Source organism: Schistocerca americana, chromosome X, assembly GCF_021461395.2.
Source record: "Schistocerca americana isolate TAMUIC-IGC-003095 chromosome X, iqSchAmer2.1, whole genome shotgun sequence".
Taxonomy (NCBI): domain Eukaryota; kingdom Metazoa; phylum Arthropoda; class Insecta; order Orthoptera; family Acrididae; genus Schistocerca; species Schistocerca americana.
The window spans coordinates 653,471,645-653,497,604 of NC_060130.1; the positions used below are offsets into that span (position 1 = coordinate 653,471,645).

Genomic DNA, 25,960 nt, shown 5'->3' on the forward strand with positions numbered 1-25,960 from the left:
GTTTATGAATAAAGCAGTAGTTGTGTTGCTTGGATCGGTTTCGTGTATTACTTGGTTATTACAACATGGCTGGGTTTGATGAAGAATACAGACACCTTTACACAGTAGCAGACCAAGGGCAGTGTAGGTTATTTTGCATCTTTTGCTAATGATAAAAATTCTTTACTTAGAAAAGGCACTTGGAGAGGTTAAGAAACAGGAATTTCTGACAGTGAATTGTACTTACAGGGATGGCAGTCATAAAAAGTCTGCAGACTTTTTGTGAACTTTGGGAAGCCATCTGTTGATGATCCTGTTGAGCTAACACTTGGTGGGCATTGTATCACATGTGTGTGGCAGACAAAGTAAGAGAAAACCATGTCCACATTGAGTGTTTATCACACCATTCCACGTGTAAAATGCAGTCTCTTGTGTGGAATTCATGGAACCATTTAAAATGCTTTATCCCAAAGAAACAGAAACCTAGTGGACAAATAACCCAGGTCAAGTACTATTCTCATTTTTGATTGCAAGGCTATTCGGAGCAGCCGACTTGATAGCAGTAAGAATGGAAAATGGGAAACTTCCCATGTAACAGGCACTTCTTAGAGACAATGACTTTGCAGTACCCCACGAGTTTGAAATATGAGATGCAAACAACAGAGGAGGTGTGAGTCCAATGGGTATCTGGCCAGCTCCCGAATTCAGCAAGCCAAGTCAAGAGCCACCAGCTCTAGTACTGACAGCACATTCTGAATCTGTTCAGTAGCTAACATCGTCTCCATACAGGGAATGTTTGAAGCAATTCAAAGAACACTACAGCAGAATCAAAGGAGACAGCCACAAAAGTTTTGTTCTTGGGAAAAAAAAGGAGAGAGAGAGAAAAAACATGGGAAGCAATCTTCTAGGCACTGGAAATCTGATACGAATTTAAATCAGAATAATGCTTCAAGTGTGCAGTCTGAAGTAGAAGACAAATGGCTCTGAGCTCTATGGGACTTAACATCTGAGGTCATCAGCCTCCTAGAACTTAGAACTACTTAAACCTAACTAACCTAAGTACATCACACACATCCATGCCCAAGGCAGGATTCAAACCTGCGACCGTAGCGGTCGTGTGGTTCCAGACGATAGCGCCTAGAACCGCTTGACCACTCCAGCCAGCAAAGTAGAAGACACTGAATGCAAATTCTGCAGTGGTTTCTCTGAAGATTAACTTTGATAAATGGGCATAGTGCATGGAATGCAATCCTTGGGCTCAAGAAAAATGTTAACTTGAAAAAGAGCTTTGGATGCCCTGACTGCACCTTTTTTGCACAACAAATGCAGAAAAAAATGTTGGAGAGTCAGTAAGGAAGAAATTTGTTATTATTTGGGGATGTACCTGTTCTTATAGTGGTTGATATGCATTTTTCTGGCTGTCTTTATTAGGACACCATTTCTATTTAGACTCAAATTAGCTTTATGCTTTTTTCAAATTTACATGTCTTAAATGTTAGGTAACATAGACAACGAACATATAGTTATATCTACTACTGTAATATGAAGTCGAGTAAAGGTAATCTCACCACTCTATCTGGTAGCACAGGCATAAGCTAATACGTTTTTGACCCTGTGTGCCGATTGCAGGGGGGGGGATTTAATATCCTCAACCAACCAATATCAATCACAGCTCAGAGGCACTACAGATCTTAGTTGGTGATCACAACCAGAGATGTCCGTAGGATGTCACATGGCCACGCTGCCCGCAGCAAAAGTCCTAGTAGGCACTCTTGATTTTAGTCTAGTATAGTCCGCTGCATGAGCTACTATCAATCATGCCATTCTGTTTATTGGATTGGACCCTGCACTGTACCTGGACATTCTTGTACTCATTATATCAGCTTTCATTCAGTGCTCTGCTCTTGACGAACTTGGCTTTGTTTATGGATTATGTGTCCATATCAGAAGTGGAGAGACAAACTTTGGTTTTCCCATGCTTTCTGCAAAAGTATCATATTGTCAACCTGGTGGCTGCTTCAGTCCACTTTGTGTATCATACAGTCTTAACATTGCTGTAGACACAGTAAATGTTGTCTTGTAGTATCCTGATCTAACAGTTAATCTGCAAACTTAGTCCTTTGGTAGATCCTAGTAGAATACACTATGGAGAAATTTGTAGTTTGTTGTCGATCTGTTTTTGTATCCATACACATGTAGTGTCCACTCGTCAAAGTTTCTACAATACAGAACTATAATCCACAATCCTACATTGATTGCGTAACTGGTTTGGAGAGACTAAGCTGAGAAGTGATTTCAAATGTGGAGCTGAGGACTGCAGCTAATCACATGTGGTTTCTCTTTCCTGCAATGTAGTCATGCACTTGGCTGCTAATGCTGAGGGCCACCTTCAGGTGCTAAAGGCATTTGATTCTGGATTGGAAGAGGTCCTCATGACAGTTAAGGAGCATTAAGTCACAGCTGCAGCTCAAAACACAATGGTGAATCCAATGGAGCCATACTACTTGAGTTATTCTGTGCTGCATCTAGGCAAAGTCATCTTTGTCTACATCTACAACAATATCCCTTAAGGAACCTCCAGAAGTGTGCCAGGACGTACTTAAGGTAACTCAATTGCTTCCCACTTTACGTTCTGCATGGGAAGATCAACTGTCCATAAGCCTCAATATGAGCTAGAATTTCTCTGATTTTATGACCACAGTCATATATAATATCTTCCTTGCCTTTCCTTGGCACTTGGGTTCTTAGAATGTTAACACTAATCCTCTTCATGATATATGAAACCTCTTTTGCAGTACTTGAAAGAAGAACTGGATGAGCATCTCTGTGGAGCTGTCATACTCAATAATTGAAACTGTAACAAAACATGCAGCTCTTCTTCAGACTGGTTTACCTCCTCTACTAAAGCAACCTTGTAACAACCCAAACTAATAAACAGTTATCAAGAATCAAACGAAAAAGAGTTTTCTGCGCAACAATTTTTGTAGATGATTTACATTTCCTTAAGATTCTCCCAACAAATTGCTGACAATATTTTCTGCTCCGTTAACTACTTTATATTTTTCAGTGTAAGAACATCACATTAAAGGAATAACCCACCTTAATCCAATCTGCTGCCATACTCATATGCTGAAGCGGGATAGGACTCGATGTGTCAGATAATTTTGTGTTCATCGATGATGTTCTAACAGCCTTATTTTTTGACATTTTGGGCCTTTTGGAATTATGATCAGAAGATAACAGTACATTTTCCTGTAAATTGGGAACAGATTTCTCCATCCAAGGGTGACGACACAGTGGACAAAGTACTGCTTCACTTTGCTGGACACATTCAGCAGCCCCTGCGAAAAAGAATAACACAAAAATTAGCATTCATAAGGAAATAGAGACCAAACATACTATTCATATAGCTACAACAGCTGCTTTGGCATGTTCACCTGTTTTGGATCCTCAGAGTGTGCAGAAGCAATGGTGATTAAGCATGGAGAATGAAAAACAATAAATTATGTTTTATAATGTAACTGTAGAACACTGTTCTCTTATTAACTAAAATTATTTTTTAAATTAAATGTTTGTTTACATTCTTTATTTACACAGCTTGATATCCTCTTAAAGAAATGATCCAATATGAATTTCTTTACAGTGAAACAATACGAGTAACACATTTCGGTTTGAAATGTTGCAGGCTACACAATTTTTGCACTTATTCATTGTGTAGTATCTGGCAAATACTATCACCACAGCCTTGAAACAATTTTTGGTATAAGTAAAAGTTCCAAATCAAATTTCAGCACATTCAAGGAAAAATCAAAATACTACGGAATTACAAAAAAAAAAAAAATTACACTAATTAGGCTTATTTATACAAGGCTGTGCAAAGGCATTGTGCCAGGGTGGCACAGTGGTTAGCACGTCTGCCTAGTGAGCAGGTGACATGGTTTCGAATCCCAGCCTTGGTACAAACTTTCATTCGTCTCTTCAGCCTGCATATATACACCATAGATGTTTCAGACTTCAAAAGGTCTATGGAACCATTTGTTTCATTCGATTCTTCATAAGACTCATTATCTTTAGTCACATGAGGCAACAGTACACCATCCCTTTGACAATATGATGACAAACTTATAAGAAAGTGCGGGTGTGTCCCAGGGGAGTTTGCTGGGACCCTTGCTGTTCATGTTGTATATTAAATGACCTTGCAGGCAATATTAATAGCAACCTCATAATTTTTCGCAGATGATGCAGTTATCTATAATGAAGTACTGCCTGAAAGAAGTTGCATAAATGTTCAATCTGATCTTGATAAGATTTCAAAGTTGTGCAAAGATTGGCAACTTGCTTTAAGTGTTCATAAATGCAAAACTGTGCACTTCACAAAATGGAGAAAAAAAAAAAAAAACAAAAAAACATAGTAACCAGTTACAATTGGCCAACTCGTACAAATACTTGGGTGTAACATGTAGTAATATGAAAAGGAATGATCACATAAGCTCAGCTGTGGGTAAAACAGATGGTAGACTTTGGGTTATTGGTAGAATACTGGGGAAGTGCGATTAGTCTACAAATCACTTGTGTGACCCATTCTAGAATACTGCTTGGGATCTGCACTAAACAAGACTAACAGGGGATACTGAACATATGCAGAGAAGGGAAGCACAAATTGTCACAGCTTTATTTGACCTGTGAGAGAGTGGCACTGAGATAATGAAGAAACTGAGCTGTCAGACTCTTTAAGGTAGACTATCCTGAGAAAGTCTACAAACAAAATTTCAAGAACCTGCTTTAAATGATGACTCTAATAATATACTACAACTCCTTACATATCACTTACATAGAAATCATGAGGTAAAGATTACAATAATTACAGCACGTGCAGAGACATTCAATCAATCATTCTTCCTGAACTCTGTAAGTGAATGGAACAGGAAGAAACCCTAATAACTGACACTATAGAACATACCCTCTTCCTTGCATTTCACAGTGGTTTGCAGAGTACAGATATAGATGTAGATCTATATGTACTCAGAAGTAAATTTGTGACTTTAAAAGGAGCTCCCCATCTGCATTATTAGCATAAGTTATAAAGTAAATGAGGAATATCAAAAGTTTAAAATTTTATCTGAATTTGGGACACAAAGTAGACCACAAACTTCTGATTGAAGAAGTATTCACGAAAGACATAACAGTTATACAGTAAAAGAATTTTTTCTTTCTACTGACTATACTGTAAATTTCTTTTTACAAAATGACAGTCTGTCCAGAAAACCACAACTTGGAATACGTCTGGTAAGACAAAAGAAATTATTCATATTCTTAAGGAGGACGAAAACTTAATGGTGTTGGGAATTTTACAACATGAAAATGAAGAAGGTGAGGAAAAATACTGTGGGAGCATTTACTGAAGTAAAGGAGTGAAAGGGGAAGCACCCCGGCAGACTTTTGCACAGAGCACAATTTAACCATTGCTAACACTTGGTTTCAGAAACATAAAATAAGGTTGTATATATGGAAGAGACCTGGAGACATCAAAAGGTTTCCAGGTAGTTTACATAATGGAAAGTTAGATTTTGAACCCAGATTTTAAACTGCACAACATTTCCAGATGCAGATGTGGATTCAGACCATAACTTATTGGTTGTGGACAGGATAAAGAAAGGAAATTAAGGAGGTGTGATCTACATACATGGGAAGAACAACTGGTTGTTGAGAATTTGAAAAGGAGTGATATGCAATGATTGACTGAGGCAGGGGAAAGGAACACAACAGAAGATAAACGGTTGTTCTGAGAGGTGCAATAGTGAAGGCAGCAGAGGATCAAGTAGGCAAAAAGGCAATGCACAGTAGAAATCTTTATTTAACATATTATATATTCAATGTGATGGACAAAAGGAGATAATATGAAAACACAATAAGTGAAGCAGGCCAAAGGGAACACCGTCATCTGCGTGCCAGAAGTAGATGACATTTCCTCAGCTTTACTGAGATCTTTGGGAGAGCGTGCCATGACAAAACTATTTCACCTGTTATAAAAGATATACAATAGAGGGGAAATACGCTAATGTTTCAAGAAGAATGTAATAATTCCAATTCCAAAGATGGCAGGTAATGACAGGTGAGAGTATTAGAGAACTGTAAGTTTAATAAGTCATGGTTGAAAATTGCTGACATGAATTATTTACAGAAGAATGGAAAGACTGAAGTCAATACTTGGAGGGGGAGGGGGGGGGGGGAGGTCAGTTTAGATCCAGGAGGAATATATGCACATACTGTGCAATGCAGATCTTATGACTAATATTAGAAGATAAACTGAAGAAATGTAAACCTATATATATATATCATTTGTAAATCTAGAGAACACTTTTGACAAAGTTGAGTGGAACACACACTTTCAAATTCTGAAGGTAGCAGGGATCTAAAGGTTATCAACAACTTATACAGAAACCATATGGCAGTTGTAACAGACAAGGGAATGAAAGGCAAGCAATAGATGAGAAGGGGGTTAAGACAGGGTTGTAGCCTCTCTTCAATGCCATTCAATTTGTACATTGAGCAAGCTGTGATGGATACCAAGGAGAACTTTAGAAAGAGAATTAAAGTTCAGGTAGAAGGAAGTGAAACTTTGAGGTTTGTTGATAGTACTGTAGTTCTGTCAGACACACCCAAGGGCTTGGAAGATCCGTTGTACAAAATAGATAGTCTTGCTATAAGGTTGTAAAATGAACATCAAGAAAAGTAAATTGAGGATAGTGCAACATAACTGAGGAAATCACAACTGAAAATGAGGCACTAAAAGCAATTGACAAGTTTCACTATCATGAAAGCAAAATAGCTAATGATGGCTGTAGTGCATAGGATATAAAATGCATATTGGAAATAGCAAGATACATATAGAAACTGAAGCAATTAATTAAAATTTGTGTCACAGCTGGGACTTGAACCTAGGTCTCCTGTTTACTTGGCAGATGTGCTAACCACCGCATTATCACCGTAGCATTGTGGCTACCATAGCTGCAGGGGCTACCCTAGTCCAATGCCCTCCCTAACATAAACTTTAGTTCACACCTTCAGCTCATTTTCCCCTTCTCAAATCGCCAGTACTGCCAAGGCTCTCTTTAACATTGGAATCACACCCCAGATTTTTATATAATGGGGAAATCCTGCCTGTACCTCAGGTGAGAATGATCTATTGAACTGATGGAATTACATATTACATGTGACATAAGAGTCTTAATTTTATCTTTGATAAGGATAGAAGCTGAAGCAATTTGTACCACAGCCAATACATGAACCCAGTCTACCGCTTATTAGGCAGATGTACTAACCACTACACCACTGTAGCAGTGTGGCTACCACTGTTACATGTACTACCCTAGTCCTATGCTCTCCCAAACACACACATCAATTCACACCTGCAGCCCATTTTCCCCTTCTTAAATCGTCAGTACTACTGAGGCTCTCCAACATTGGAGTAACACCCCATCTTTATCACGGTTAAAGATGAGACTCGTGTGTCTACAGTAAAATGTAATTACATCAGATTAACAGCAAGAAAAATGAGCCTTCAGTTTCTCCCAGCTTAGTTTTTGAATGAACTGTCCACAGGTGCATTGCTGGTTCACAGTGCCCATTGGACAATATGAACCAGCAGAACACCCGTGGACTGTTCGATCAGCAAGAAAAGTGGTTCTGTACTTTGGCGTTGTATATGAGTGAAATGTAAATGATAAACAGTTCATAAAAGAAGAGAATAGAAGTTTTTGAAATGTCGAGCAACACAGGAATATTGAAGATTAGATGGGTAGATTGGACAACTTAATAATAAGGCACTGGATTAAATTGAGGAGGACAGAAGGGATCAGTTGATAGGACATATCCTGAAGCATCACGAAATTGTCAATATGGTAATGGAGGGAAGCATGTGTGTGGAGGGTGGCAAAGGCTTAACTACAGTAAGCAAGTTTGAATGGATGTAGGTTGCAGTAGTTATGAGGAGATGAAGAGACTTAGGCAGGATCACAGGATAGACTACATACTGAAGACCACAGCTGTCTAGTAACTTAATATTCAGTGTGTGAGAGTTAAGCTGAATAAGACCACATTTTTATCATGATTAACTAAGAATAGTGTATATACTCTGTCCGATCAAAAATACCTGGGCACCCATTAGTGGACATTAATAAGGGGTGTAGTCACCCTTTGCCTTTATGACGACTTGAGCTCTGCTGGGGACACACTCATCAATTGGATGCCTGAATGTCTGTAGAGGAATGACAGCCCATTATTTCTCAAAATCCGAAACCAGAGAATGTACTGCTGCTAGATGCAGGGGCCCAGAGAGATGCTGGCATTCTAATTCATTCCAATCGTATTCCATCGGGTTCAGGTCAGTACTCTGGGCAGGGCACACCACTCCATTTCAGAAATGATGTTGTCCACAAAACATTGCCTCACAGATGCTGCCTTATGACACGGTGCATTGCCATGACGATACAATCAATCACAATCTCCGAACTGTTCCTCTGCTGTACACAGATTACAATGCTGTAAAATGTGTCCATATCCTTCCACATTTAGCATTTTATTAAGTCCAATAAGGGACAATGCCCAACCACAAAAAACAACCTTATACTGTAACATCACCACCTTCGTACTTCACTGTTGGCACTACACATGATGGCAGTTAACATTCTCCACATATTCGCCTTCCATTGGATTGCCACAAGGTGTAGTGTGATTGAGTGACACGCTCAAGCTGGCGTGTACCACCAGTGGCTCATGCTCAACTGTACCAGTTATGGTACCAGTAATACACTGACGTATGATGTATTATGTATTACCTATTAGCCAAGTGACCCTTCAACGAGAGAGCATTCTGAACAAATGTGACATCACACAATTTGTAATTTATTTAGCGTAAAATTATTTTATGTAATCTCTTATTGCTTTAAAAGAATAGACTTGCACCACTTCCTTAATAAAAGGCCACTATATTAAAAAAGTATGACCACCAACCCATGGTCAGAATCAGTAATGTCTAATGCTGGAAAGCAAGAAAATTCACACTGCCCCACAGGAAGAAACAGAATTCTTAGCACTGGTGTGAATGTGTTATTCACCGTAAATCAATCATTGCCCGTCATCTAATGTCAAGTGGCATTGCCTTTACACTACTTCAAGCATCATTTAGAATTAACTACACTAAAGGAATGTTAAGAGAGCTTATAACGAGCTGGTCAACGATTGTACCCCATTCTTTTTACCTTCCTATGTGCAGTCATTGTGGTAGCTGCATTGCCAGAAGCACTTCCTACCAGTCCTACCATTGATTTAATGTGATTCTTTACAAGTACCCTTTGTAATGGTAGATGTTCCCTATTTGTCAGTACATCAGATCTACCTGGTCTCAGTTCAGCTGAGGTTGATCCTTCGCCTACCCATATCACAACCACATCACCAACAGTCGACTTGGGCAGCTTTAGAAAGGTTTAAATGTCCCTGATGAATTTGTTACTCAGATGACAATCAATGACTAGTCCATATTCAAAGTCACTGAGCTCTCCCGAGCAGCCTATTCTGCTGTTACTACTTCTCTACTGACAACAAAATACTGCCCGCCTCCTTTTATAATGGTGAACCCAGCCTGTCATAACATCTGGTGGTCTATTCCACAATTCATTGGGGTGTCCATATACTTTTGATCGGATAGTGTATTGGTCTCCTAGCTTTTCAAATGGTGGTGTGGTTTGGTACATACCAAACTGACGTATTACTCATTTTGTGTTGTACAAGAAAGTATAAAGAATGGTATCAAACGTTAAGCTAAGAATGCTATGCAAACACATTTCTTTGATTTTCATATTCTGGCAGTATTCCACGTATATATGTTCTGAGTAACAGTATTACCGAAGGATAACCCAAAAGCTATACACAGGTATAGGCAAATACACGTATACAACAAAAAAGACTTCCCTATCATCAGCAGGTGACTGACACTGACAGGGAGCAGTGCTTTGTCAAGGTAGTTATGTATTATAATTAACATACTTCAATCCAAAGGAAATAAAAAGAGAAAAAATGAATCATTAAGCACTGACTTATCCAAAAAAAATCCCTATACTACAAAACTGGTGAAAAATAGATATTTACAAAATTATGCTATGCTGTTAGTGATGTGGAAAAATTATTCCTGACTATACTCCCGTGTCTGATGAGCACTCACCGTCGAGTACAATGTATTGTGTTCTATTACTTGAGAAGCCTTCAAGTCACTCACATGTCTGGAAACCTAATCTGTATGCTCATACCTTTGTTACCAGTCTGCGCGTGAGCACCATGTCAAACACTTTCCAGAAATTTATATAGAATCTGTCTCTTGGCCTTCATCTATGGTTCACAGGATATCATGTGAAAAAAGGGCATGCTGAGTTTTGCGTGAGTGATGCTTTCTAAATCTATGCTGACTTGTGGACAGAAGGTTTTCTGTCCCATGGAAATTTATCATATTCAAACTCAGAAGAATTCTGCAGCAAACCAATGTTAAGAATATTGCTCTGTAATTATGTGGATCCATTCTTTTACCTTTCTTATATGCAGAAGTCACCTACGCTTTTTTCTAGTCACTCGAGACTTTGTGCTGCGCGACAGAGTTCTGGTAAATGCATACTAAGTAAGGGGCCAATGCCACAGAGTACTCTCTGTAAAATCAAACTGGGATTCCATCTGGACCTGACAACTTATATGTTTTCAACTCTTTCGTTGCTTCTCTACACTGGGGATCTATTACTATGTTCTCCATATGGGAGTCTGTATGAACAGCAAATGACAGTATGTTTATATGATCCTCCTGCATGAATGATTTCTTAAACGTGATATTTAAAACTTCAGCTTTCCTTTTGCTATCTTCTATTGGTGCACCAGACTGGTCAGTGAGGGAGTGGATAGAAGCCTTCGACCCACTTAGAGATTTTACACAGGACCAGTGTTTTCTCAGCAGGTTCTCAGCAAGATCTTTTGCTAATGTACAATGGTTGAAGTTGTTTTAGGCTTCACCCATTGATTGTTTTAGACACACAAATTTCTAACAACCGATGCCTGTTGACATTCAAGCATTTTATTTTATTTTCTTTTATTTTTTTTTTAACCACAAGTGCAACGGTCTCTGCTTATTCAGCATTTTCCAAATTTTGTTATTAAATCATGATGGGTCTTTCTCATCCTTAGTCCATTTACTCAGAACATACGTCTCTACACCACAAGTTACAACCAATTCAAACTCTGCACATAATTCCTCTACGTGTGTCATATTGGAACTAAATGATGTCCATTTGTTGTCTGAGTGGGAGGTCAACAACTCCTTATCTATTCTTTCTAGCAAAAATACTCTCCTAGCCTTCTTGATAGCTTTATTAACTCCGGTAAGGATTGTCACTATGCTGACACTGTCGATAAGGTTAGACCTGTTGGTAGTTACAAGTTCTAAAATATTTCCACTGCGTGTGGGCTGTCTAAACAGATACTCAAGACAGTTTTCAGAAAAATGTAAAAACTATTTCACACAACTCTCTGTCCCTAACACCTGCAATGGATCCATAGATGCCTCAGTCTATACTCAGTAGGTTAAAGTCACCTACACTAATATTGCATGGTCTCAGTATTTCTGCACTACTGACAGTAAGCTTTCTTTAAATTATTCTGAAACTGTCACAGCATAACCACAAACCCAGTAAAAACATCCGATAATTAACTTGAGTTCACCTAGGCCTGTTACGTGTGTGCAGGTAACTTCACAGTTAGATTCAATTTCGACTTCAATAGACACAATATTTTTGTTGACATTTATGGGAATACAGTGTGTTATTACTTGGAAACACACAACTACCCATTAAAACTGCATCATCAAGGGATGCAACAAAAATTTTGCATATTGTGCATATACAAAATAATAGGAAGAGTATATAATTAAAACTTTTAGGTGACTTGGGGCTATACAGAAGGTGAAATTTATTACTCAAAGCTGGCATCTCTGCCAGTAACAATGGCACTGACCTAACTAGGCATAAAGTCAAACTGAGCTTGGATGACATATGGGTATGTCATTCCATTCTACTTCAATTCTATGGAGGAATTCATCAATCATGGTGGTTGGCGAGCCAGTCTATCATCAACCCGTAACTAGATATTTCCACTGAGATAAATACCTTGCGAACATCATGGCCAGAACAGTTGAACGCCTTCTGTATCGAGGTGTGTCAGGACAACATGTATGACATGCAGTTTTGCGTTATCTTGTCTAAAGTCACGGAGATATCAACAATAGGGCACAGCCACCAATGTTAAAACATCAGAAATGTTTAGAACTGTATTGGCTGCTCTCAGCATTACCAAATTTCCAAATAAAAGTGATTGTGTTGTGTACCCAGAGGCACCTCATACTATCACACCACACGCTTGGCCCATATGTTGATGAATGCAATCTGGCAGCATTTGTTCTCCTCAGAGCCTTCATACACAGATATGTCCATCTTGGTATTGTATGCAAAGCTAGAATTTGTAACAATCTCATGGTGCCATTCCTGTGTCTAGTGTTGTCACTGGGCACAGCACTCTCTATGCTGCCACATCAAGAGAAGCCACAACAATGTCGTCGCATTGCCTGTGTGGATATTGGTCTCACTGCAAAAGAGCCCATTTTTTTTTACTCAAGGTATGTGATGTGGCTGTACGATCCTGCACAGTGTTGAGTATGGCCCTCCTGAAACCACTTACCCATATACAGGTGATAGCCGTGAGATCCTGACCACCACTAACTGCAGTTTCAATAGGCCAAAAAAATGCCACTTCCCAATTCTGACACTATGCTGGTAGTCATTTCTTCTTGCATAAGGCATAATAAGATTTTATAAAAAAATAAACAACATCCAAAAGTGATTTCTGAATGAGAAACCTTTCCTTATGTACATAATGTAGATGGCGTTACTCCTACCTACTTCACAGTTGTGCTGAAATGTTGATCATTTTGCATATCCAAGCATATGTACACTTCACACCAATTTCATATATGTTGCCTTCATGGTGTTACGGTTTAATGGTCTGCAGCGTATATAATTGCTTGACACTATCTGTAAGGGAGCATGGTGTGCTCAATACCACATCCATCACTACCAGTGACAAAAAGTATAAATAATTTTTATCTTTGATTAGTGAGGAGTGGTTCATCAACATGAAATTCCCTATATAATATGGTTCATTGAGCTTATTACTTATCAGAGAGCCTGTTTGACAGTATTTAACAAAAAAGTCAAACTGCATCCATTTGATTGGTGGACACACTACGAAAGACATTTAGTCAGAGGAACGAGTTACACAACGTATACCCCCGAGAGAACATTGAATGAGTACTATAACCTTTATGCAATTTAGGTCTTGCCTCCTGTGATCAAGAGGTGTTTTCAATCTTAAGGGACTGTTTTGACAAGAGTAGAAGCAGTTCAGAAGGCAGTGTCACAAGATGGGCTTCAGTCTTCCAACATGCCTTGGTAGCCAGTGCTGCTGATTCACACTCTTAAGGTTGTGTTTAATCTGAAACTAGCCAGTTCAAAACCTGGAAGAATTCCTCTACGTGTGTCATATTGGAACTAAATGATGTCTATCTGTTATCTGAGTGGGAGGCTAACAACTCCGTATCTATTCTTTCTAGGAAAACTACTCTCCTAGCCTTCTTGATGGCTTTATTAACTCCAGTAACCATAGTCACTATGATGACATCTCTCAATCATGTCCCATGAAGGGAGAACAAGCAACTCTATTGCTTTCAATCTGTTCAGCAGATTTGGATAAAAAGCTTGGCAACCACTTTGGTGCTGTTGAAGATAGGAGTAAGTTATGTGATAGCACAGAATTCACCTTGCCGTTTCTGTATCAGCATCATCATCAGCAGCAGCAGCAGCAGCAGCAGCACCACCACCACCACCACCACCACCACCACCACCAACAACAACAACAACACCACAGATATGGCACTACATTCCACACAAACTCATCACTCAAGTCCACTAAAGTAGTTGTAGTTACAGATCCACCTGGCACAGTTTGTGAAGAAATTGCTAAAGATGACCATGTTGTGATGAACAGAATGTTCTACAACCAGGTGGTCAAGCATGCCCTTGGGAACAGTTTGGCAATGGACATTCACAAAAGTGGACAGTTTGTTTATGGTCACATCCATGTGTCTATCTTTCACTGAGTTATGAAATGAAGAATGTCATACCCAAAATTTTTCTAACTTAATCCAAAACAAAGTTATCTTTGTCATTATGTCAGTCCCAGTTCTAATTCTTTGCCACTTGGGTGCCATCTATTTGGGAGCCTCAGGTTCAAGATCTGCCCCCTGTACCCACCCTGCTCATCGTACTTCAGTCCTATAACTCGTGTATTCTACAAAAGCAGGGCATGCTGTGAAAGCAGACAACTGTTATGTGAGTGGTTATTCACCAATGAAAATTAAGGATAAGTTTGGCTAGTCAGCTGCAAAACACACTGCTCCATATAACAGGGTCAACTTCAATGTCTTCTTCAGAACTCATGCTATATGGATCTTCTTGCCAGCCTTGCACAAGCATGAACGGTCCTACCAATACTTTCTATGGTTCTGCAATACTGCAATCCTCCTTGTCTCAATCTCAACAAGCATCCTATTCTTCATCTACTTTCGTATCAGTTTTCTCCCCATTTCTCAACCCCTCTCTCCTCTCTCTACTAGCTATCTGCCCCTCATTATGAATTGTATTAATGTACCCTGCACCACGTAATTTTCACAGCAGCTTTCTTGTGCATTGGGAAATTCTCTCCCTCCCCTCTCCTTTTTCTCCCTTTTCACTTTTTACACAAAAATAAATCTTTGTATGCATCTGCTTGAGCTACATCAGCCCTCATTATCCTAACTTCCTCTCCTATTGGACATCCTTCTCTGTAGCCATCATCTCTCCCAAGGTCACCTAACCCACACTGCACTAGACAAACACTCCTAGTCTATAGTGCAAAGTGAGTGAGTTTGTGTCACGTTGTTTGTCTGTTCTCAAGCAGTATGCAATTTCATAAAAAGTAAGCTACAATGTATTGAACTTCTTCTTTGTGCACTTATTTCATCCTCATCTGTTCCTGAACAATGTTAGTAGTTGTCTTTACTTACACTTCATCTACAATCTTCTATTATTGTGCATAATTTTGTTTGTTTCTAACACTTTCCGTGTTTGCACTCTTGACATGCATGTAAAGTTCTACGTGTTATTATAATTACTGTTACACATTTTTGTTATTGCATTAAAAATTGATAGTAAGTGCATAAGCTAATGAAACTTACAAACTGCCATGCAGTGATGATGCAGCTTGTTATGGCAGCCACTGTTACATTCCACAAGGCTCTCCCCATCTGTCATCTCCAATAAACATATGGGACACTTTTCATCTTCTCTAATTCTAGGAATAAATTATATGACATTAAGATTTACTAGATAAAATCATTAAATCAGTTGACAACTAACATCTACTTTGACAATACCTTATATTTAGTGTTTAACATCTTATAACTGTAATGGCACTTATAATAACTTTTATAGAGTACAATAGGTCTTAAAATGTACTTAGCCACTATCTGATTATTTTACAAAACCATGTGCCCCCCCCCCCCCCCCCCCACACACACACAGACCTACCTCTTCTGTCTCACCTAATTTACAGGCATTACACATCTGTTACTAACAATAATTCAAACCTTGGAAACACTGTTCTATCACTTTTCATGTAGGTCCTTGTTTAATGTAACTGCTGGGCTACATATGATACACGTTCACTTACAATTGTATTAAAGTAAAAATTTTCTCTTTCTATTTCAAGAGGATGGAAAAGTAGCAGAAGCAAACAGCAGATGCCATTTCTGACAATTATCATTTATTAGCTTCATCATCAGACACTTGATACAGACTGTGGACAAAGGCTCCTATGTCCACTAGATCTTTTGTGATCTCTTGGGAGTCCTTGGACCATCTACCACCTACCCAATGGGTTACAAGTCCCACCCACCTCAATTTCACTTGCATTACGTTTTCCATTACACACTGTTCCCAACATATAAGTCTTCATCACACTGTTCCCAACATATGAGTGTTCACTGTTCACTGAGAAACACTCATTCTCTGAATGCTTGTCATATTAAAATTTCAGGTGTCACTGATGTAAGTAAAAAACTGGTAAGACATACTGAGACCTTTCCATTCTAGAGCTGTCTGAAACTGAATTTTGAAAATTCTCTTCAGTTTACCAGCACTCTATGCCATCTGTATTGTTCTATTTATATCTTTTGCTGTCCATGCAGTCATCCGCTTTGAATGTTCTAAACAGAAAAACTAATCAACTGCTTCTTTGACTTCATTGTTAATCTGTACAATTTTCTTTTTATTAGTTTATTATGTATATTACTTTTGTCTTATTTTAATTGCCTTTCAGGCCTGTTTCCAAACTTGCTGTATTACATTTCACAATTAGTAGTCAAAGTTTCCTGCTGATGAGGCAAAGGGTGCAACGTCCTCATAAGAAAAATCAAAGCTGCTGAGGTATGTGCCACTAAATATGTATTCTTTTTTCTTTTTGGCAGTTTAAAGATCTGAAAACTTACTCAAGAGCTTCTAAGAATATGGACTCTCCTTCCCTGAAAACGAAATAGTTCTGATGCTAAATCTCTTATCAGGTTATGCTCTCACGACAGTACTGAAATGACAACTGTCATGGAACACAACTAGCAATTATTGTTGAGCAATCCCCTTTGTCTAAGAGCAAACCATGAGATAAAATCAACAGTTCCCCATACTCACCTTACAACATTATTAAAAATTTCTGTTTACCCTTAAAGGTACACAAATTCTTTGTAACTATTGATTTATCCACAGAAAGTCGCCCCTGTCCCTTTGAATCATTAGTGTGAATGGACATTCCTTCCACCTTTGTTTGGAACACATTTCTCTCACTCACTGTAACATTACTTACCCCATACAGTCTATCAGTATAACTCACAGCACTGAATACATAACCAGCAGAAACACGTGAATCATAAATTAGGGGAGAATGTTGTACTTAGAGAATAATGTATCTAGGAATAAACAATGTTTCTTATTGCACATATTTTTTGTGTATGATAAGTTGGGAATTAGGCACCGTTGGAAAAATTTCTCTAAATATTAAATACAATGTTTTTTTGGTCAGTTCTTCACACTAGGGACTGATTTTAGAATCACATGAAGGAATGCATGCTAGGGACTGTCATAAGCAGTTGCTGTGATTTTCTAATGTTTTTGTTGTTGCTAGACATGAAGTTGTGTTTTGCGCAGCACTTGTAAATACTGTGTGTTCTACACATTTAAGTGCTTTATCATATATTAAAACTATATGGAATATATTGCTTATTCACCAGGTACAGAATTTTATGCTGAGTAAAAGGCTACATATTTTTAGAATTATTTATATAACATATGGACACTTAAGCCATACTTGGTCGGTCATGCACAGTCTTGTACCTTGAAACAGGAGGAGGTCTTTTACCATGGAACATGCGATACTTGCAAATGAACAGTTTCTTTGATGGCTTAACAATTTTCCCTGCCTTGAAAATGGATGTTTTTCTTCATTTCTAATAGCATCTATTTCAAAATATATTTAACTTGTAAATGGGTTTTGATACTACTTCAGCTTAATTTTCTTTCACTTACTGATTATAATCAGTACATAATCAGTACATTATTACTCTACTACACACCAGTAATTATTGGTGCATAGTAGAGTAATAATGTAAAAGACAAGACAAATAAATACAGTACTGACAAGATTTTACCAATTGCAATGCTCTTAAATTTCAATTGAATGAGTGTTCCTAGGAACATGACTGTTTTTTACCTTGGAGCACATTTTCACATTTGAAAAAGAACTTGATTTTCAAATTTTGGAAATTTCAGAAACGGACTGCATCATTTAACAATGGAATAAGAAAATATCTTATTCTATTACAGGGCTGGTTGAAGGCAAACGCCTGGAAATGTATACCAAAGTACAACACCCTGCCTTGCATACTGGTTTATGTGAAAATACTGTTTAGAAACAGACTGCATCATTTAACAATGGAATAAGAAAATATCTTATTCTATTACAGGGCTGGTTGAAGGCAAAAGTCTGGAAATGTATACCAAAGTACAACACCCTTCCTTGCATACTGGTTTATGTGAAAATACTGTTCAGCATTTGTACACAGTCCAGTCACAATAATGAGATTGCCGCCTACATTTGACATCAATGTACAACAACCATTCAGAGGTGGCAGGTGCCAGTACTAGCAGTGGAGGGTATATAGAGTGCCAGGGGGACACTGAAAACAATGCAGTCATTGTTGTAATACAGAAACGGAGCGATTTATGTGACGTCCAAAAGGGCATGATCATTGGCTTTCATGCTGGGATGGAAGCATTTCCAAAACAGCTAACTTTGTAAACTGTTTGCATGCCGCTGTGGTTAAAATAACCATGCATGACAAAACTGTCCTATCCAAAACCACCAGCAAGGCAACTGTGGTGCACAACAGGCCACAAATGACAGGGGTGAACAATGGCTGCAGATATGTGTACAGACAAATAGACATGCAACTGTTGAGCAACTGACCACCTATATGAACCAAGGGGCTACCAACAGAGTCTCCTCAACAACACTTCAGCGAACACTGCTGTGTATGGATCTCCAAAGCAGGTGCCTGGTTCATGCGCCCATGCTGACTGCTGTTCACTGGCGACGAAGGCAGGAATTTGCTTGTTAATATCACAGCTAGATGTCCAGTGAATGGCGACAGTTGGTCTTTTCAGTTGAATCACATTTTATGCTCCATCACAGAGATGGCTGCTGGCGTGTATGGCATGAAATGTCTGAAAGCAAAGGGTCCAGGCTGGAGGGAGGAGTGTTACGGCATGGAGAATTTTTTCGTGCCATTCCCTGGTTAATCTCACCATTCTGGAAGGCACAATGGATCAACACAAGTAAGCGTCTATCCTTAGGGGACCATGTCCACACATAAATGCAGTTTGTTTTTTTATTGGCACGATGACATCTACTTGCATGACAATGCAACATGTTAAATGACTCGCAATGCATGTGTGTTGTTCGAAGAATGCCAGGATGAGTTTATCCTACTCCTCTGGCCACCAAATTCCCCAGATTAAAACCCAATCAAGAATATGTGGGACCACCTTGATCAGGTTATCCACACCATGGATCCTCAACCAAGAAACCTAGTGCAGCTGGCCACAGCACTGTATTCGGCGTGGCTCTACATTCCTGACAGTACCTTCCAGAACATCACTTATTTGCTTTCTGCATTTCTTGCAGCGGTGTACACCGCAAAAGGTGGTTATTCAGGCTTCTGACAGGTGGTCACATTAATGTGACTCAACAGCGCACATGAGCATGACCACTACAATATTATATTCAAGAATCAACAGCAATCAAGTACTTTCTTCTAAATTAAGGATCATTTAGATGATTGCTCAAGTAATACTGCATCGAAGTTGAAGGGTTGTCTCTTGTATGCCACAAATTAAACCACAAATGGCATCCGCATTTAACTCGTCTCACTGATTTCCTCAACTACAAATGAAATTCCATTTCCCTCACTCTTTACGCTCATCTCCCCATAATCCCAGTCCAAGTTTGGATAACCCACTCTTCTCGGCTTTCAGTGGGTCCAGTCTTCCACCCTGTCCTCTTAAATCCCAAATAATTCTTTACCTCTAAAGTTCCAACTATTTTTTTTATTGCCATTTTTAATCTTACTAATTATACTCTAGTACCATCTATACTGTGCATTTCTTTGTTTAGATGAGAGCTCATTAGCTTCTAAATCATTTTCATTTGAAGTTAATTCTCATTACTTCATTCTATATTTCTGCTTCTCTATTAAACTTGTACACAATTTTCATTCTGCACACAATTTTCTGAAATATGAAGCATGATAATTTGACCACCATGAAGACACACAAAGTTGTCAGAAACAATATGGACCTCATTACAAATAGACCAGAGTTCACACAAAATTCATACCATGAGAAGCAAAATTTTTAAATAGTGTTATGAACACTACATTAATGCATTAACTTAAATACACTTACTTTGTATCGGCTGACAGATGAAAATCAAAGAAATTTTGGACAGCCTCATGTAAGCCTGTCAATGGATACCCACATGCAGCATTAGGCAGGTTATTACTGTTTTCTTGCTTTTTCAAAATCCTCTTCTTCTGTTGCTCCTTGTAGTTTTGAAATAAAGACTCCACCTGTTATACAATGTGATATTATAGAGTCTGAAATTCAGTAGAGACAAGGGTAGCTCGCATATATTTACCATTAACTCTAAGGTATTAGGCTGGGCACTGCTATAGATAAAACGAAAATCATGTATTTTTCAGGTCTAAAATTTATAATAAAAAAGGAAAAAAAACCAGTTTAAAGAAGTAAAATATCATATCAGATAGCTGTGGCTGGGTGATCACTAGAATCAAAAGGATGAGCCAGCCACTCTGCATCACACTAAAGCCTTCAGCCTATAAGCTTAGGCTGGAGTCCAGTCACTACACAGAAGTTTAAAAGCTTTATTACACTTGCCTCATCTTCAACTAAAATAAAGGGCAGATTCCACCTAAATTTGCTTCCACTCTCTGATCAAAATATAACAGGTAATCAGTTAAATGTCATGTACAGTGATTTGCACACCACATGCATCACACACTGTGGGGGAGGAAGTATGACACCACAGAGGCTGGTCAGGCTTCACTGACTGTAGTTTACTCTCCCTCACTGCCAGCCACTTCTCCTACAGTTGCATAGCTCTCAACTGAACAGTGAAATAACAGCCAGCAGGGGACTGACAAATTGTGTCATATCATGTTCCTTGCAGATCTCAACTGTTAGGTCTGCTTGCTCGTTTCCTCAGATTCCCACATGCCCTGATGCCCAGTAAAATAATACATGATTTCCCTGCTGCTGATGAAAGAGCAGATTATTCTGAACTGTTCGTATCATTTTCCCTGCTGGGTATATACATTGCAACACTTGTAGGGCATTAAGGAAATTCCTGCTCCAGTGCTTTCAGGACTGCACAGGGCTCTGTGGCAAATACAGTGTATTCACTGGGAAGGCAAATCCTGAAGACTTGGTGGGGGAACACTATTGAACAGTCAAAGAAGTAGTGCTGCTCTGAGCCATAAGTTTACACTACTATAAAACTGTAATACCTAACTAAAATGTTATGAACAAAAAGACAGAGCTAAAATCTGGGCTGCAATCCTACTTAGTATTTGGCAACTTTAAAAGAACTCTGGCCTCTTTAGAAGCCAAGGTAGAACTCTGCTCCAACCTTAGTGTAAGACTTTCAAATCAGCCACATCCATCTCTAAAAGATTATTCTTTGTGCAAATCTCATTGTTAGCTGTTGATTATGAAAAGCATTTCCATTGCTGGGCAAGCAATGCTGCAGTATGCCAGTGTCTATGGTGAGGATATTCTTTCACAGGCCTGTCACACAAGCATGAGGAGTTGCCGCCTGATGTTACAAAGTTGCTCACCAGCTTCAACCCAGAGACTTCGAACAGGGCTGGTTCTAAATGCACCAGTGGTCAGCCAACTTCCTTTATGGTACATCACGTCCAACATTTTTAAATAGAAAGGTCCTGCAGACCCGTACACCACGCACTCAGAAACAAGCCAAAATCACATGAAGGCTCTGTAAACTTGCAAAAGTGAAGTGTGGTCTGCTACCCATGAGCTATGACTAATACATTTAAAAATATTTAGTGCTTTTAGTGACCAAGCTGTCAAGTCCCTAAGGAGTGGTAACCAGGTGAGCTTAAAATTAAATATGGGTTCCTTAAACCCCAGTGTTTCTTTAAAACTGAGAACAGTGTTCCTATCTTCAACTCAGGAAAACTGAATCTGAACCATTAAAAAGGACACACACACACACACACACACACACACACACACACAGTATTATTGACTGAGAAATTAAAGCCCTCTTCTCTGCCCATTCCTCCAAACTTCTGATAGTCAGCAGCACCTGATGATACTGTTGTTAGGCAGGAGGAGGAATGAAAGACAGAAGTCGTCTACAAACAAAAAACACTGGGTAGTACTTTTAACTATCTACATTATATCATTAATAGCTATGGCAAAGACAGTCACACTTAAAAAAATACCTTGAGGAACACCATTCTCTTGTTCTAAGACGTGAGTGAGAACATCATCAACTTGATATTTAAAATAGTGTAGCAAGGGAAAGGACTAAATAAAGATGGGAAAATGTCCTAGAAAGTCACATTTGTGAAGCTGCCCAAGGATATTGTGTCCTAGGTAGTGCAATAGGCAGTATAGGTACCTCCTGAACCAACAATGAAAGCAATCAAGGAGCTGCCTCAATCCTAAGATCCAGACAAGGCAACAGTTGACCATCTGCTCCAAGGTTCCCCATGCAGCTAGTGAAGACAACACTAGGATAACTACTCAGGCACATACAGTCCTTACCAGGTTTTAAAACTAGAATTAGAACTGTTCCTATCCATAAGTCGGGAGAGTGCACTGATACCCAAATGAAGTTAAAAAAGGCAAGAAGGACTTATTTACTTCGGCCATTGAGGTGCCATAATACGGAACAGTCGGACCTATTGTGATCTGTTGATGAATCTCAAGCCACAGATAATGCAAACTACAGCTCCCACATGGAGAAGAGGCAGTTGTAGTTTTCATTACAGGTGGAGCTGAACTCCGAACTGTCTCTCTCAGCAGCCACTCTACAGTGTGGAAAAGTGGATCCTGGCGAGTAGTGGCAGTAACACTGGCGAAATATTCCACCATTGTCTGGCCAACATCTCATGGGTTGGTCTGATCTCTCTCATTCAGCATTACAATAGCCACTGGGCACCACCCACCTCTTCCAGAAATCCTCCTGATTGTCTCTTCTCAGACAATTGTACATTTTGCGGAATGATTTATGGTGTTCAGGAAATATTACCACGATTTCTTGTTCTCTTGAATAATTTTGTGACATTTTGCACTCACTATCCAAAAACCTGCATGGTTCTCTGCAGACAGCTCGCACTCGAACCTATGCAGAGCCAACTGCCTGGTCCAGCGTGGCATTCATCACTCCACCAAGGGCCACACAGGTTTTTTGGCTGGCATGAGGACTATAGAATGGATGTTCCAGCAGTGTTGTGGTAAATTTGGTAATACGATCCACCCATTCCGGAATGCTGTCACTGTGTTCAAACACAGCATCCAGTTTGCCTTACTGAGCACACCTTCCACAGTAGTTTGTATCCAGGCACGGCTCTGTCTGGCAGATGAAAACAGGTTATAAAGTGATCACTTGAGTGCAAGTCATCGACCAATTCTCACTGGGTGACTCTGGGAACAACTGACATACATGGCTGGAGAAATGCACCAAGTTATTGGTTCAATGGGAGCTGAACCACATCATCTGCACATTACCTGACCTTTACATATCATGGCTGTGTGACCAAAGTGTTGACACACAAAGTAGGGCATATGGTTTGGCAAACAGAATTATAGCAGATAAAGCCTGCTGCAGTGTGCTCAGGTAAAATCAATATGTGAAATGTCTGAACAAAACATGGTGTCTTCTCAAACTCATCATAAACTCTTTTCATAAAATTCCTGATTTTGATGACACCTTTACTTTCCCATTCTTGTTTCAGTCCTTACTCATCATTATTCATGACGTCCTGACAGGTTACAACTCTCTTGCAACAATTTAGCACAGTCTGCAGCTCACTGTTGAAGGCATACTCTCCAATTAATTTGTCATTTAATAGCTTTTGCACTTGTGTAGCCTTCATTGTCTCGACTGATACATTTCATTTACCCTGCAAGCCCCTATAATACTTCATTCATGTAGAGCAGTGACAGTTTCTCAAATATACCTTCTACACATTTAATGATGATGAAAACATTATTCACCACAGTATGTGGTCTGTTACTGTTGCTAACAGACATCTCAGGTGGATTGGCTACATTAGGTCTCTTTGGGATTTGGGTGTTAATACTGCACAACACCCCACCAGAACCACTGTGAGTGTTGGAAAGAGATGGATATCCCACAAACAGCTAGGGAAAAAAAGGGTTCACCTGCACAGAGCCCTGCTTGCCTGAGTAAGCCTTATACAAGTGAGGTGCAACAGGTTTCTCAGAAGTTGCCCACTAACAACTTTCCCACCGCAACAGACATGCACTGCAGCACACCTTAAGATTTGAGTTTTACTTATAGAGGCTGATAACATCCTCATGCTGCAGGCAGTTAGGCTACAATCCCTACTCCTTGTGACACGCAACATTCCACTGCTATGCCACCCCGTGGTGGAAGAAGCATACCAAAGCTTATGGTTACAGAGGGCTGGTAATATTCACCAATTCCCAGCTCGGAAAACCCGTGCTCGCTTAACCCATACCCAGCCAACAGAGCTTTCTGAGGTGCTCCCATTTAGAATAACATGGGGTACATGTGTGGCTTTATTGATAACATCACAGCCGCAGTGAGCATTACTCCCCTCAAAAACCTCAAAAGGACTAAACATGTCCACAAAAATCACTACAAACTGAGCCGGATAACATTTTCTTAGAAAATTCAAGCTTCTGATGGCATCCTCCATCATCATGATCAGGAGCAAACTGTAACTAATGCCAGTTGGAATTTTATACATAAAAGACGAGTGAATTACACAACTGTGACATCGCACAAAGGCAAAGGAACTCCTTGTATTCTTCAGTAAACTCTCAGTATCAAGCAGCCACATCCATGAACCATTAAGAGAATACTCTTGTCATATTAAAGTTGTTGCATAATCTGGTATAAAGAATATCCTGCACCCATATTAAGGCAACGCATTTGCCAAGTTGTGCTATGTTTCAGATTCCATATGAAACTATATGTCTTACTATAACAGCTGGTTGAGTTAGTTCTCATGTCATAGGGAGGGTATAATCTCCAACAAGACCATGTCTAACACTCATACCAAGATGATGAGTTGATGACTACTTTACATTTTCATGCAGATGAGCCAGAACATTTTAATTTGTAACTGTAATCTGCATGCAGTGGCAAAAGGCATCTCAATTCTTTAACTCACCCAAAAATGAAATGCCACTAGTGCACATTTAACCCTTTTAGTGCCAAATACGATCTGATTGTGATCCAGATTTTCGGCGAAAAATGCCAGTAACGATCTGATCGTGATGCCTTTCTCATTTGATAGGAAATACTAAAAACTTAGCCTTCAAGCGCGGAAAAAATGAATGAGAAAGGCATCACGATCAGATCGTTACTGGCATTTTTCGCCGAAAATCTGGATCACGATCAGATCGTATTTGGCACTAAAAGGGTTAAAAAAAGGGGGACCTCATTTGAATGTACTCAGAGATAACTAATGTTGGTAATAGATTAATAACTGTAATGTTACATGGAGTAAATGCTTATTTACAACTGCAAATCTGATAAATGTCTAGACAGCAAGAGGAAATGGAAGTTGATAATGAAAAACAGAAAGAGGTGGAGGCAGAAAAGATGAGGCAATTGGGGGGGGGGGGGGGGGGTGAGTGAGAGAGAGAGAGAGAGAGAGAGAGAGAGAGAGAGAGAGAGAGAGAGAGACTTCTCAATTAAATTAATATTTTAGAATACCTCAAAATTTTTTAATTCCTTTGCAAAAAGTCTGGGGTCATTTTCTGGAACCTGGAACACCCTACGCATAACGAAAAGAAGATGCAAACAGTGGGGACCTCTGTTGCAGCTGCATGTCTATAAAAGAACAACATTCAAATTAGGTAGTATACATCATAATTTGTTCAAAAACTGGCCTTATTTAACAAAAAAAAAAAAAAAAAAAAAAAAAAAT

At 39.2% G+C, this 25,960-nt stretch overlaps 1 protein-coding gene across 3 annotated transcripts in view; it reads right to left on the reverse strand.

Annotated features, from left to right (window-relative positions):
- The window catches only part of LOC124556740 (mitogen-activated protein kinase kinase kinase 1-like), a 169,314-nt gene that overhangs the window by 43,661 nt on the left and 99,693 nt on the right, over window positions 1–25,960 (reverse strand). For all 3 annotated transcript variants that reach the window (XM_047130741.1, XM_047130740.1, XM_047130739.1), the window contains 4 exons: window positions 25,747–25,863; window positions 20,172–20,335; window positions 15,338–15,453; window positions 3,079–3,320 (listed from right to left, as the gene is read on the reverse strand). In XM_047130741.1, coding sequence (XP_046986697.1) covers window positions 3,079–3,320; window positions 15,338–15,453; window positions 20,172–20,335; window positions 25,747–25,863 — 639 coding nt within the window. The remainder of the gene's footprint in view (window positions 1–3,078; window positions 3,321–15,337; window positions 15,454–20,171; window positions 20,336–25,746; window positions 25,864–25,960) is intronic.